At 41.7% G+C, this 13020-nt stretch overlaps 1 protein-coding gene across 17 annotated transcripts in view; it reads right to left on the bottom strand.

Annotated features, from left to right (window-relative positions):
* Positions 1-13020, bottom strand: part of foxp1b (forkhead box P1b) — a 147131-nt gene that overhangs the window by 46450 nt on the left and 87661 nt on the right. For all 17 annotated transcript variants that reach the window (XR_013972779.1, XM_080891489.1, XM_080891493.1 and 14 more), the window contains one exon: positions 1765-1890. Coding sequence is in view for 16 of the 17 variants with exons in the window: in XM_080891489.1 (XP_080747615.1) it covers positions 1765-1890 (126 nt within the window). In the remaining variant the exon portion in view is untranslated. The remainder of the gene's footprint in view (positions 1-1764; positions 1891-13020) is intronic.

Genomic DNA, 13020 nt, shown 5'->3' with positions numbered 1-13020 from the left:
GTTTGCGATATGGAACATAACAGAAATGCCACCAACTGAAAACGTTAAACTAAATGCAATGCACACTTGCACAGAATGGCCCAGTGATGTCTGCGCCTGAATACTTATCCTTGTGTGTGCACTGCTAGTGGTTGGGCTGGGTTTAATTAGTAGAATATGTAATTTGGAGATAAACAAACACTCGTCTGGACTTGTGGTTTTTTCATAATGGCAGTTTCAACTCAGCAAAATGTAGCATAGGACATTAGAGAGCAGGCAATTTACAGCGTTAGTTAGATACTACAGTGAGCCTGAGCTCTCTTCACAAGAACTGGGCAGAAGAGGGGAGTAAGAGAGGGGGGGGCAGGGGGAAAGGGCCCGACTCTCTTTTCAATAGCTGAGTGACAGCTTGGCCAAGCTCTCTGTATACATTAATAAATTAGAATTTTAATTTTGTCTTTGTCTGCAGGAGATGGTTTAGTACTTTACTATGTACCAACAACTGGCTGTATGCTGGAATCTGCCGTTGTGGTCCCCTCTGTTGACCTCTGCAGCACAATTCCCTGGCAGGCTGGGGAAACTGTTTAGTTTGATCCTTTCAACTTATTTGAATCCTGACAAATATGCACACAACTGAAAGGTCATCACAGTCATATTTCATCCTCTGGAGCTATTCCGAAGACATCTGCACAACAAAGAGGCTTTTCCACAACCTGACATTAGACCTAGCTGCTACAATAGCTCATTAAAAAGGGCCCCCAATGGGATAGTAAGGGTATTAAATATTATATATATACACACAGAGAGAACAGGGCCTCCGTATTAATTACCAAATATGCCCTGAAGTCGTTTGCAATTTCACACTGACACAAACAACCGCTCCTTGTTCAAACAAAGATAATACATCTCTGAGGCAAATGTTGCATCAGAAATACAGCACTGTCGATCTTAAAAGCAAGATGAAAAAACAAAACAAAAACCCCCCGATTTTTCCCCCGCTGTTTTTTTCCCTTTGCATTACAAAGGCAGTTCAAATAAGTGTCCCACCACCTGTTTATCTCTTAATACCTTTGCATTCTCCCACCCCGTGCTCATGTCTCTCTGTTCCAGCTTTAAACCCTCCACCTGGAACACACACCCCACTTGCGGTCTGCTCTAGAGCACCTCCTGCTGCCAGAGGTATAGACTAGCCTCTTCTTTTATTTCTGCTGTATGCATGAGTGTGATGAAAAGAAAGCAAGGAAAGAACAAAGCCAAACTCCCTTTAGCGGGAGGAACTGAGCTCTTTCTCTTCTAGCTTTTCCTCTTTTCCACACTTTCTCCTGCTTACAAACTTCCTAAACAAAATGCAGCCAATAAGGACAATCCTGTCTACTGCGGTAATCTCAAACAGTGATAATCCAGATAATACTGGATGAGCTCATGTGATCTCAACCGGCCACAATGAGATTTTTCTGTGTGTCTGGCCTCTAAACAGAACCCCTTTCTGCGTAGTGCTACCACCTCCAGTGCTACCTGGATGACACAGGGTTGAGCGTGTGTGCCGCTAAATCACACATAATGCGTGAGCATACATAACTGCAAATGTTGCACTGCCAATATTAATTTCCTGTTTGTGAACTTAGACTACTGCTGTACTTTTTCTCGCACACTATGTTCTAGCAAGAGTTGCACAAGTTCACTTCATTTTTTTTTATTATCTGAATAACCACAAAGTTAAATAACCAAGCCATCAGATAACCCTGAGTTAAAATATGAGAGAACATCTGAGAACGACAACAATACCTGCAGGCTTTGCTGCTTGTCGTTGGCTTTGGGGGATTTGCGACCAGTATTTTGCTGAGACTGCAGTTGCTGTGGCTGGGATTGCTGCTGTTGCTGAAGAAGTATTTGCCGAGCCATTTGAAGAGCCTAGAAGAGAAATTAAAAAAGAAAAGTTACGTCCCCGGAGAACACTTTGATGCCTATTATCAGTGCAGACGTAACCCTTAGAGCAATATTCTCATTGCCGTATGAAAGATAACAAAAACCACAGACCTCCTTTCATGTTATCCTGTTCGGTGTCATAAAGCTAAGACTGGCATAAACAATGCTTAGATGTCAAAACAAATTCACAGACAGAGAAGACCAAAACAAGTCATGTTCAGCAATCCAGAAGAAATATTTATCTGTTGATAACTCACACTTACAGAAAACACAAATTGTCAAAGACACAAATCAGTTCTTTAGATCCTCCTTTAGCTCGGTCAAACTCCCCTTCAGAAAGCAAATAAAAGACTTTATAGAGGCCTCAAATATCTGTTAAAGGACACGGCCTTCTCAGTGGAAAACAAAATACAGTGCAGTCACATGTTTATTGCTCCAGCTACTCCCTTTTCCCTTACGATAAATAATCAAACATGCCATCCAGAGCAAACAAAGCTGGAGAAAGCTAGGGGGAAAAAAACACAGTGGTCTTGAAAACGGTCAGCGATACCAAGAAAAGCAAGCGTTGTGTTCCCACAGTGAGCTGGCCAGCCTCACACCTCCACCAGTAAACCATCTGGGTAAATAACTGGCCTCATTCTTTCCATGTTCCTCAGACGATTGCTCCCACAATTAAACAAACAGTTAGGGGGCGCATCCAAACTCATCTCATATACGGGCAACCTATTAGTTCTTCTGTCAATTTCTTGAGAAGTTTGTAACCTGCAAAAGTAAACGGTATAAGAGAGGGAGTAGAAAAACGTTATAGTCATGTGTGAAAAAGTGAGTGAAACTTGTGAAGGACTGTGTGAAAGTAAGATATCAAACAGGGAACGAGCAAACAGAAAGCTGTGTGTAGACAGAAGAAAAGACGTGCCAGTAAAGTCCTAATGCCAGACAAGTCAGACGGTACTTTAAGTCCGAAAGGGGAGAGACAGCTAGGGGTATGAAGAGAACAGCTGTGTGACCGTTTGTGTGTGGGCGTACGCGCTGACCCTCCCAAAAACACGGCTGTCCAATGACATCATGAGTCATAAATATGACCGCAGGCAACAAAGAGGCCACACTGCTGGCATGTCACCGTGCTCGACTTTTAAAGGAGAAAAATTCTCCTTCTCTCAGCCTATCTGTGTCCTTCTGTCACGTAAAGATAAATGAGACCAACATATCTCAGTCTGCATGCCTAATTGTTTTTTGCTTTGAAAATTGAGAAGGGGAACCCCCTCAAAACAATCACACTCATAAAGAGAGTGTCGAAATTCAAACTAAGAACAATGTGAGCAAGATTCACTCCCACACATGACGGCAATATTTACATTTTAGGCATCAACTTTTTTACTCCAAAGCAACTCACAATTGCAACTTCAAATCGCAAGGACGTGAACTTAATTGACACTCGGAGGAGATCGGAAAAATACAAATGAATAATAATATTGTCTCTTCTTGTCACGCAGACTGTAAAAAAGAAAAATAAATATTAATAAAATAGTGAGAATTGCTTTTGGGAATTCATGGAATCCCAAAGGCTTTTTGTTTGATTGGTTTATTAAAGATTATTTTATTTTTTTCCATCTTAAGATTTTAGTGGTTGAAAAAATTTTGTTTAAATTATATAAGAAGCTAAAAATCTGATATTTCACGTCAATTTCCTATGCCAGTTACCAAAGTCAAAAGCTTCTAAAACAATATTGATACCTTAAATATATTTAGGAAACGGTGGTGTTATCTTCAGTGTGGTAGCTCTCATAATCTCCAGGTTTTCTGTTAGCACTACATACTTTAGGACTAGACATTCAAATGTGACTTCAAGATGTACTTGCGCTGTAATACCGATATGTGATAAGGAAATTCAAAATGAAATTCAAAAAAAAAGCAAAGAAGCAGTAACAAAATCATTCACTACGCCCAAGGCGTGGTATTACGGGCACATTGAAGAATAAACAAAGTGTGCTGTTTTCTTTTTCCTTGTAACTGATGACACATGCAGTGAAATGTGTGTGTGGTGTGTGAGTCTGGGTTTACAACCGAGGGTGTTGGAACAAAGAGAGTTGAGTCAACAGGATATGATAGGAAGTTCAGACAGTAATGGATGAAAAGATACATTTCTGGGAAGTCTTTCCTCACTGTCATCAGAGTATAAAGAAAAGAAAAGCGCAGAAAGAAAAGGGTCTTTTAGGGAAAAGTAGATAAGACTTGTGACAATGAAAATAAAATCTTTATATTTTAGAATATAAGTATATATTTATATCTTACTCAGTGCATTCCATGCATGCCAAATTAACCCAAGGCTGTTTAGTTGTGTGTATCACACATAAATAGTAATAATATGACTATTATGACTGCATTAAGGTGCCTCAGCTTAAAGCAAAGGAGTCACAGGCAGTTTAAACAATAACAGCATTCTGCCACATTGCATGAAACGAGAAAATTACCAACACAGCCTTCCACTTTTCACGTCAACAGCTTCATCAAATTATACTTCCAATTAAAGTAAGGGCAATAATTATGTGATCGTGCCCTTGAAAACACAGTCGATGATCATCTTGACATAGGCAAATTAACTGAAATCACATTGCAGCCCGACAGCAAATACGTCGGCGTAATGAGAATCTTACTTTTGACGGTCAGAGCTGCAACAACAGTAAACACATGTTGGCATAAAGAGACTAAAAGGTGAGCAAGCTGAGATGCTGTGTTGTGAGGTCAGCATCGGGGTTAGGAATGTTGTTTTCAGCTCATTTTAGAAAACCTGCTGGAGGTGGCATGTCTTTGAGAGGCCTAATACTGGGTTTAAAAAAATGTATTGTGTACCGTCATTGCAATGTTTACACACCACCAACTCCTCTGTTTCAGAGGTCTCATTCCCTTCCCCTCCACCTCTGGAGTTTATCTTCTTTTGATCTCACATTCAAAGGAACTGGATGCATCATACACATGCAAGAGCTGCCCCAGACAAAATGTGATAAACTGGAAACTAGCACGCAGACTCTGAATCATGGTGAAGTGAAACATCTTATTTTGTCGATAAGGGCTAAATGAGTGAGCTAAAAAAGTGTTTAGGCTAGTTCTCTCTTTTGTAAAAACAAGAGAGAAAAATTCTGAAATAATGTTGTTATATTTTTGGTTTTATAAACAAGACATGACTTCTCTTATGGTGTACAGCTGTTAAGCAGCGAAATAATCCCTGCTTGTCTTTGCCACACAGCAATAAAGCGAACATCTTTGGACTTTGGATCTTAAAGACGTCACTCTGATCGACAGTTCACACTACCGCTTCGCACCAGCTGACTCACAAAACAGGATTTCTCAAAACCCCGCTACGTATCTCCAAGATTTTGATTCCGTGATGATTTGTTATTCTTTAATGTGGAAACTAATTTAATAAGCCCATTTTGTCTTACAGGTGAAGTTCAGCTGGTTTTGTGGATTGAACCATGACATATGTGTGACTTAAAACTTGTACTCTGACAAACAACTGATAAACAACAAAACTGAAGGGGAATCGACACACACAGCCACTAACAGCGATATGGTGACAAGAGATCACAGATAGTCAATGACTGAGCAACTTCAAACACAATCATGGTTGGCGACAAAACTAATTTAAAAAATCTATTTTATACTTACACTTGAAGAGTCCATTATATGTAGAGTTTGATTTTTAATGCCTATTGGCTACTTTGTCAAAAGAAGAATATACCAAGCAATATTCACTTCAGTCACTTCAGTGTCACAAGCAAAGCAGACTACATGTTGTATTGTTGGCTACAATAGCACACAAATGTCTTCATGACCTCCAGCCATCAGTTATTAAAGACTACTGATGGCAGGTTCACTAAAACAACAGAAAGATTCTCAAAGTTTGTAAGTTATCCGACTAATGTGGCAAATGTTGCCATTGGTTGTGATGACATCTCCACAGGCCGCAGCTATATTGATCTAAAACCAGTAAACAAGGACCTGCGTATTACTGAGCTTTTATTTGTACTATGGCCTAATGCAGGGGTGTCCAACTCCAGGCCTTACCAGGCCTCTGGAGAACTTCAACACATGTTGAGGAGGTCATTTAGCCTTTCAAATCAGCTGTGTTGGACCAAGGACACATCTAAAACCTGCAGGACACCAGCCCTTGAGGACTGGAGTTGGGCACCCCTGGTCTAATGTAATGCAATCTGAATCCAAAATCTTAAATCTTAAAAGATCGACTGTGGCGATTAAACATGGCTCATGCCTTTGTGGTGGCATAAATGATCACAGTGTAATTTGGGGATGTGCAGTGCCTTTGTATGAAAGTATTAATATAAGGTCTGCATTTTCAGCATGGCACAAGCGGGCAAAATGCACTTTGAGTGGGCAGTGAACTGGAAAAGAACTATATAAATGCCATTTTGAGTCTGCACTGCACACGGCCACAGAAGACTATGACTGCAAATATCACTCATATGTCTTTGCTCACTATGGAGCCAGAAATGTTATATATCCCATGTATGTAAAGAGAAAAAAGTGAGGGGAAAACAGTGTGTATGTTGAATCAGTTTCTGCTTAAACAAACAAGACTACAGTAGTCCTATCATAATCTCAAACTGAGGTTCTTTGTCAGGTGAGCTTGTTACGGGAATAAGGACACAACTGCAAAGACAGACGCCTACATTCATACACCAAACATACATTCATTGTTTGTGAGTTAACATGAAGACAAATACACACACACAAACCGTAAAGGGAGTGAACCCTCTAGGTGCTTTTGATTAGAAAACACCCTCCAGCACATAACAACATTTTATCAGCAACAAAGACATTGCAATTTGGTATCCTTGTCATTTGAAATCCTCTTTTATTTTCCACATTTCAAATGTGTTCAAAGTTCACATCCTCTTCCCCATGTTAACACAACTTCCTCAATAAACAACAGGCGTTTTATCTGCATCTACTTTCACAGCATATTAGTGAATAGAGGCAGGAGCGTCTCTCATGTCCCTGGGCTATCACGCTGTGATAAGGGAACTGCTAAGTACTGGATGTCTTTATGTGCAGTCTGCACATGTGGATTATTTACAGGCTTTGGGGTTTCCTGCTGCTAAAGCCAGCTCTGGGTGTCTTACAAATCCCAGCTCAGAGCATTGCCACACAGTCAAGTCTGCTCTCTGTTGAATCCCTTGCTGCACCTTTTCCCACTACAAACAAAACCCAGACATAATTCAGACAGGTTTCTCTGTTTCCTCTTTATACAACTTTCATGCAACATTCAAATGGTGCACAAACAACCCCAAGGACCGGATTACACCAATCACTCAAGTTGCGTTAGATGTGACGGATGCATCATAGACAAATTAAGTCCTACGGCTGTCAAGCAGACAAGAAGCCTGGTAAAAGTATAAAAAATAGATATGATCTGGATAAATGCTGAGGAAAAACTATTCAAGGTGTGTCCATTAAGAATCTGACAGTGGAAAATGACAGGAAAAGTGTTGTTTGTTCAGGCCAATCAAAAGAAAGACCTTTCTATTGCTCAATATATGTTGGGCTCCTCTCTCCATGGCTGGGGAAGACCTTGAACGTGAAATGGTTTCAAGCAGATTGCCCCTAATTGCTAGAAGATGTGCAAGCAGGTGTAACCAGATCCCTGCGGCCACTCGAGAAAAAAAAAAAGGAGAAAGAACGAGATGTGCATCTGTTTGTGTGCTTCTGCACTTGTGTGAGTGCAGCAGTATATTTACTGAGCGGCCACATTTCGCCAGGCTTTATTAGGCAGGAGAGCGCGGCTCAGAGACAGGCAGTAACAACACGACTAATAGGTTAGCTCTTAATGTAGTCCAGCTCAGAAGACACTGGGCCCTCTGGTCCCGCTCCGCACCCTCTGCGGGGCTTCAACACCAGCGGCCTAAATGTCAAGGTTATCTGCTTGACTTTCTGACTGGTTGCGCATCTCAACTCACCTGACATTTATCACTTCTGCTGTTTTCTTTTCAAAGACGAGGCCCTCTGCTTCTCAGCGGTAACCAAGCCAAGAGGCCAGCATCATTTCTCGCCAGCTTTCCCATGCAAGTCGCTGCCAGATTTCCTGAAATAATCTTCTTCTATGGGCTACTGAAGAATCCAGCGGTATCCAGTCAGTTCATAAACTGGAAGGGCTGTTGCAGCTCGTGGCAACAAATTTTGTAAAGTCGGAGTCTAACCGATCCTATATTACTGATAACTATTACGTTAGATAAGCATTGACAATGCAAACAAACTGAAATTGAATTCACTTGGAATACTTGTCATTTTAATTGAAATGCACGTGGGGTGATTCTTTTTAAACATGTAAGCGAATAAGCAGTGAGGATCATGTCTATTTATATTAATTGCATTTTTTCCCCTTTCTCTTTTTCCTCAGTAATACAGACGTTTATCTGCAATGCAAAGCAGGGAAAGTCTGGTTTCCCAGTAAGTATATAATTAATGCAATTTCCAAAAAGCCACTCCACATGGAAAACAGGCCCTGATGCTCAAACCTTGCGCATTACGGGGCTCTCGCAACAACACTCTCCAGTCTGTGTTTAGATTTCCAAACTAATTCATGTAGAATACATAAATAAATCAACGTTTTATACCCACTTCAAACCATTAGATTCCCTTCCTTCGCTGCACTTTTCAACTAATCTATTAATATTTATGACAACACTAAACATTCTGAATATCCACGTTTAAACAATAAGGCAGTGCGTGCACTTACATAAGACTAAATCCGACTTCAATAAAAACCCCATTTTGTTTATCCAACACACCTCCCCCTTGAACACACACCCCTCTCTCTCCATAACAGGTAATACAGTGCCTGGAAAATATTTTCTGAGCAAAAAGGAAGAAAAAAAGAATGACTAAGAAAAACATGACTAAAGCAAAGTTATTAACTGTGAGTGAAGATAGAAGAGAGGGGGGCTGTGAAGCAGGACTGATGATGGAGGGAGTGGAGTGAAAAAAAAAGGCTGTGGGGGGGGGGTGACAGATGGAGGAAGAGAAGAGTGAGAAGCTGGAGGGGGGTATGGGAGATAGAAAGAGAGGGAAAGAAGAGAATGTAAGAGAGAGGAGGCAGAGGTTGCAGGAGGTGCAGAGCGAAGGGTAAACAGTGCCCCAACCAGGCAGTTCGGGCACTTGGAGCCTGGTACAGAGGGGGTCACCTCACCCTCCCCCTACTCTCCCTAACCCGGCGAGGTCAGCTAAGCTATGCAGGCCTGACAGCTTCCGTTTGCTGTGTGCTCTGCATTTGTTTGGATTCCCCAGCCTTGCTTAGCCAGCAGCTTAACAACAGATGGCTAAAGAAGGCCTCTATTCAGAGAGGTCTGAATCAGAAAATCACACCAAGAAAAGCACACAAGCTGGAGACAAAACACATAGACACACCACAAGCACGCACATGCAAATTACATGGATTGTCAGAGTTGCACATGCTGCAAACAGGAGAAGAGTAAATAAGGTTTTTGCTCGCAGCAAACAGTTATTTCGCCGCCACAAAACACACGCAAAGACTCAATGTGGAGACATATGTAACGACAACAAGTGACCGCATATGCATGCACAGTGTTGTCTGATTATACCAAACAACTTCCTGGAATGATTCAATAACTGAACACATCTTAGTGAAAGCATTTCTGTCCCCTGCCATTATTAAACGAATACCGCGTTTATTACAGCTTTAGTGTGGTGTAAACTCATAAACACCCTCCCAGAGTACAAGAGCAACTGTCAACTAAATATTGTTTCTCTCATGAGTCGCTCTTCCACCTCAATTACGCCTTTCAACTTCACAGGCTCAGTATGATAAAGTGGCAGTAAAAATCATTCACATTAATACACCATTGTGCATCTGCTGCTAAAGGTAATTAAAGAAGTAAATGACTCATAAGAATAGACATATTAGCCGCAAAATGAAAGGCAACTGGGCTGCCTCATGAAAATATGTACCATTAAGATACTGCATTTTCATATTGAGGTAATCAGCTCCACTAGCCTGATGCTGATTTAATCCACTCCAGTGGAAAGTCTATCAGCGCACAGCCGCGTGTCACAGTCTCTGTTATGTGTACCCACCAAGAGCTCGGCATTCTACTTCAGCACTGACTGCGAATGGCTTTTCCAAAGGAGTGAGGTCACACATGGGGACATCAGTTGGAGGAAGAGCCTGTGCTTAGGTGTCATTTAGGAGCAGATGGAGGGAAACAGAGAAGGAGTACGAGAGTGAGAAGTCGATATCATCAAAGCTAAAAAGAGTAAAGAAAAAGAGAAGGCAAAAGCGCAAACGACCTGGGAACAATGCAACGGGCAGATCTCAGCACTTCCTCTCCCCCTGACCTTAGCTTTGTGTTCTGAGCATATGATGCCTCAGGATGCCCACCACTGAATCGGCAATAATATCCCCCGAGTTGATAAAGTGAGAGGAAAAGAGCAGAGGCGTGCCAACTGTGCTGGGTACTTTAGATGGACTGTTAGAAAACACACACTCCTGCCGATTGCATCTTTGTTGGAAGTGTTGCATCACTTTGTAGCAAGGAGTGTTGTGCTTGGGAAAATGGGTGCTTCCAAAACCCAGCGTGAGACCTAGAATACTGTGAGCAGATTTTATCATGCGCGAATGATATTGTTTAGAATGGGAAGCTCTATCTGCCCTGGTCTCATAGACGGAGGACTCAACATTATCGATACACTCGAGACTCGCGAGATACGACCAGTAAAACCCCTAAATCTTCCAATTTAGTTGTGGTGAATATAGATGAATGTATTCTGCACACAAGTACAAGAAGGAGTTTGAGGAGGGGAAGAATGAGTTGCTACAGTCATGGAAGGTCACAGCGCTCGGGGCCTGAACCGACGGCCCGTGCTGACTGCTGACCACTCTGTGGGCCCGAGACCACGAGGCATGTTGATTAACTCAGAATAGATGCAAAAGCAACTCATGTAGATGAATAATCCCACTAATCAGTAAAGCAGACAACAAGCGTGACACTCCCTACAGCAAATTTTTAACTCTTCCCTTGAAGATGGATTGGAAATGTCAAGCGGCCAAAGAGCAGGCGAGCATCCTGTTGATTTGATTAAGAAACTAGAACTACAATCTGTCTTCATGAAGTAAATAAGCTTTTATGTATCTTGCTTTAAACAACCATACTACAGCCTTTATAGTATTTCTCTAGTTTCTGACTGTACATGTTTTCCCATTGGCACTCACTGCCTTGAACTGCTCTGACCTGAGACCTAACACATCATGAGCTGCCGAGGGAGAATTCCCAGTGTGTGTGTGTGTGTTGAACGAAAGTTCCTCCGAAGGAGAAGATTTTCTATAAATCACAGGCCAGTCCAATTGGCTATGGATTTAGTTGCAGCGGGGAGAGACAGCTCCCTGGGAATAGCAGTGTCTCTGTTGAAGTCATTCCAAGATGGGTAATATGATCCTATGCCGCCAGGAATAAAGGTAGGGAAGAGAAAAGCAGGGAAAAAAATCTGATTGCCCCGGCCATAAAGAGGAGTAATCTCCAGCAGTGTCCAGACACATCACCCGTCACACTGGACTGTAATGTATTTCAGTCTCACAGGCAGATGATGTGACACATGGTGAGACTCACTTTTTTCAGTGGTTTTCTCTTATTCTAGAAATTATTAACCTTCATTGACTTGGTGGGAAGATATGGAAGGTAAATGGAATGAAAGAAACAAAAGTTTGCCAGTTCTGGTGCCTCACTCTCTCGTCTTGGTAGACTCCTTGCTGATGAACACCGAACAGCCACATCATTAATACCGCTACCGAGTGAAGTGAAACGTTAATCAGCCTGTTAGACTACAATGCTATGCTGGGAAACCATAAGCTGTTACTCACGTGGTTGTCACTTTGACATATACCACTCACCTTAACGCTGTTGCCAACCAAACAGCATTTCCCCTCATGGCTGGAGCCTACCCCAGAAGAATAATGTGCTGTAGGCGGCTGCCATCAGGAACAGCTTGAGGAACATGACAAAGAAAAATCAAGGCATGAACCGAGCCTCTACACTCAACAGATCCCAAACTGATTGCGCGTCTGCGGGATGAGCTGGAACAAAACTGATTCACAGAGGCCCGTCCGCATTAACCGCAGGACCTAAAAGTATCTGCCTGCAACCTTCCAATGTAAACTAGCTGATTAATGATCCTGGAGGTCATATAACTATACTGAAACCCAGTAGAGCTATCTATTCAGAACTGAGAGAAAACAACTGACAATTCTTCAGGGCCGAGCATTTAAACCAGGAAATTACAGAATGTTTGGTGCTATTTCAAAAGTTGGCAAGCTCTACAGCACCAACATTTCTTTCTCTTCTTTTTCTTTGCTTAATTAAATGAGGGTTTAGAGTTTCCTTCACCTTTAAGGTAACAACTAACCTCTGGTGATTTTAATTTGAATCTACAAATCTTAGATGCACTTGTGTATCACTAAAGATAAGACTGATCACCCATGCTGGCCAAAGGAGCATCTAGTTCCCAGCTCACAACTCTGGTTTACAAATTCTCTTTCACGTGATCGTTTTTTGGAGTGTTTATGGACTAACAAGTCATTTCATTGCTTTCAGTGTAAGCACTTTCCTCAACCATCTTAAACTTAATTAACATGCAGAGTGCAATGTGGTGACAGAATTGGTCGCCCTCAATCTGCCTGAGCCACCTTCAGCCTTAGGCGCTGAAACCTGCAGGCTGCTGGCTTCAATAAATGTCGCAAGAGAAGATGATCAAAACTCAAATTAAGTTATGCACTAAGCTTTAAGGGCTTACATAAACATGTGATGAAAATATTAAACAAAGTCAAACTGAGGAAACAGACGAGGAGAAAAACTATGGGTTTAAAAAAAAAAGCTTCTTGATGCAACTGGAGCATCATTTGAATTAGTGCAATTGGGTGAATAATTTTTGCCAGATGTTGGATTTTCATTGATGAGTGAGCATTGCATATATACAATAAATCACTAGCCTCCTGTTTTTTAGAGAGAGCTACTTAGTAGTGGCTGGCATGCATAAGAAGTAAAAAGCAGGAGGCAGAAGTAGCCAAAACAACAAGCACTGCAGGAACCA

Source organism: Rhamphochromis sp. 'chilingali' (assembly GCF_963969265.1).
Source record: "Rhamphochromis sp. 'chilingali' genome assembly, chromosome: 9".
Taxonomy (NCBI): domain Eukaryota; kingdom Metazoa; phylum Chordata; class Actinopteri; order Cichliformes; family Cichlidae; genus Rhamphochromis; species Rhamphochromis sp. 'chilingali'.
Note: the sequence above shows the minus strand (reverse complement) of the source record. Positions and strands in the feature narration are given on the sequence as shown.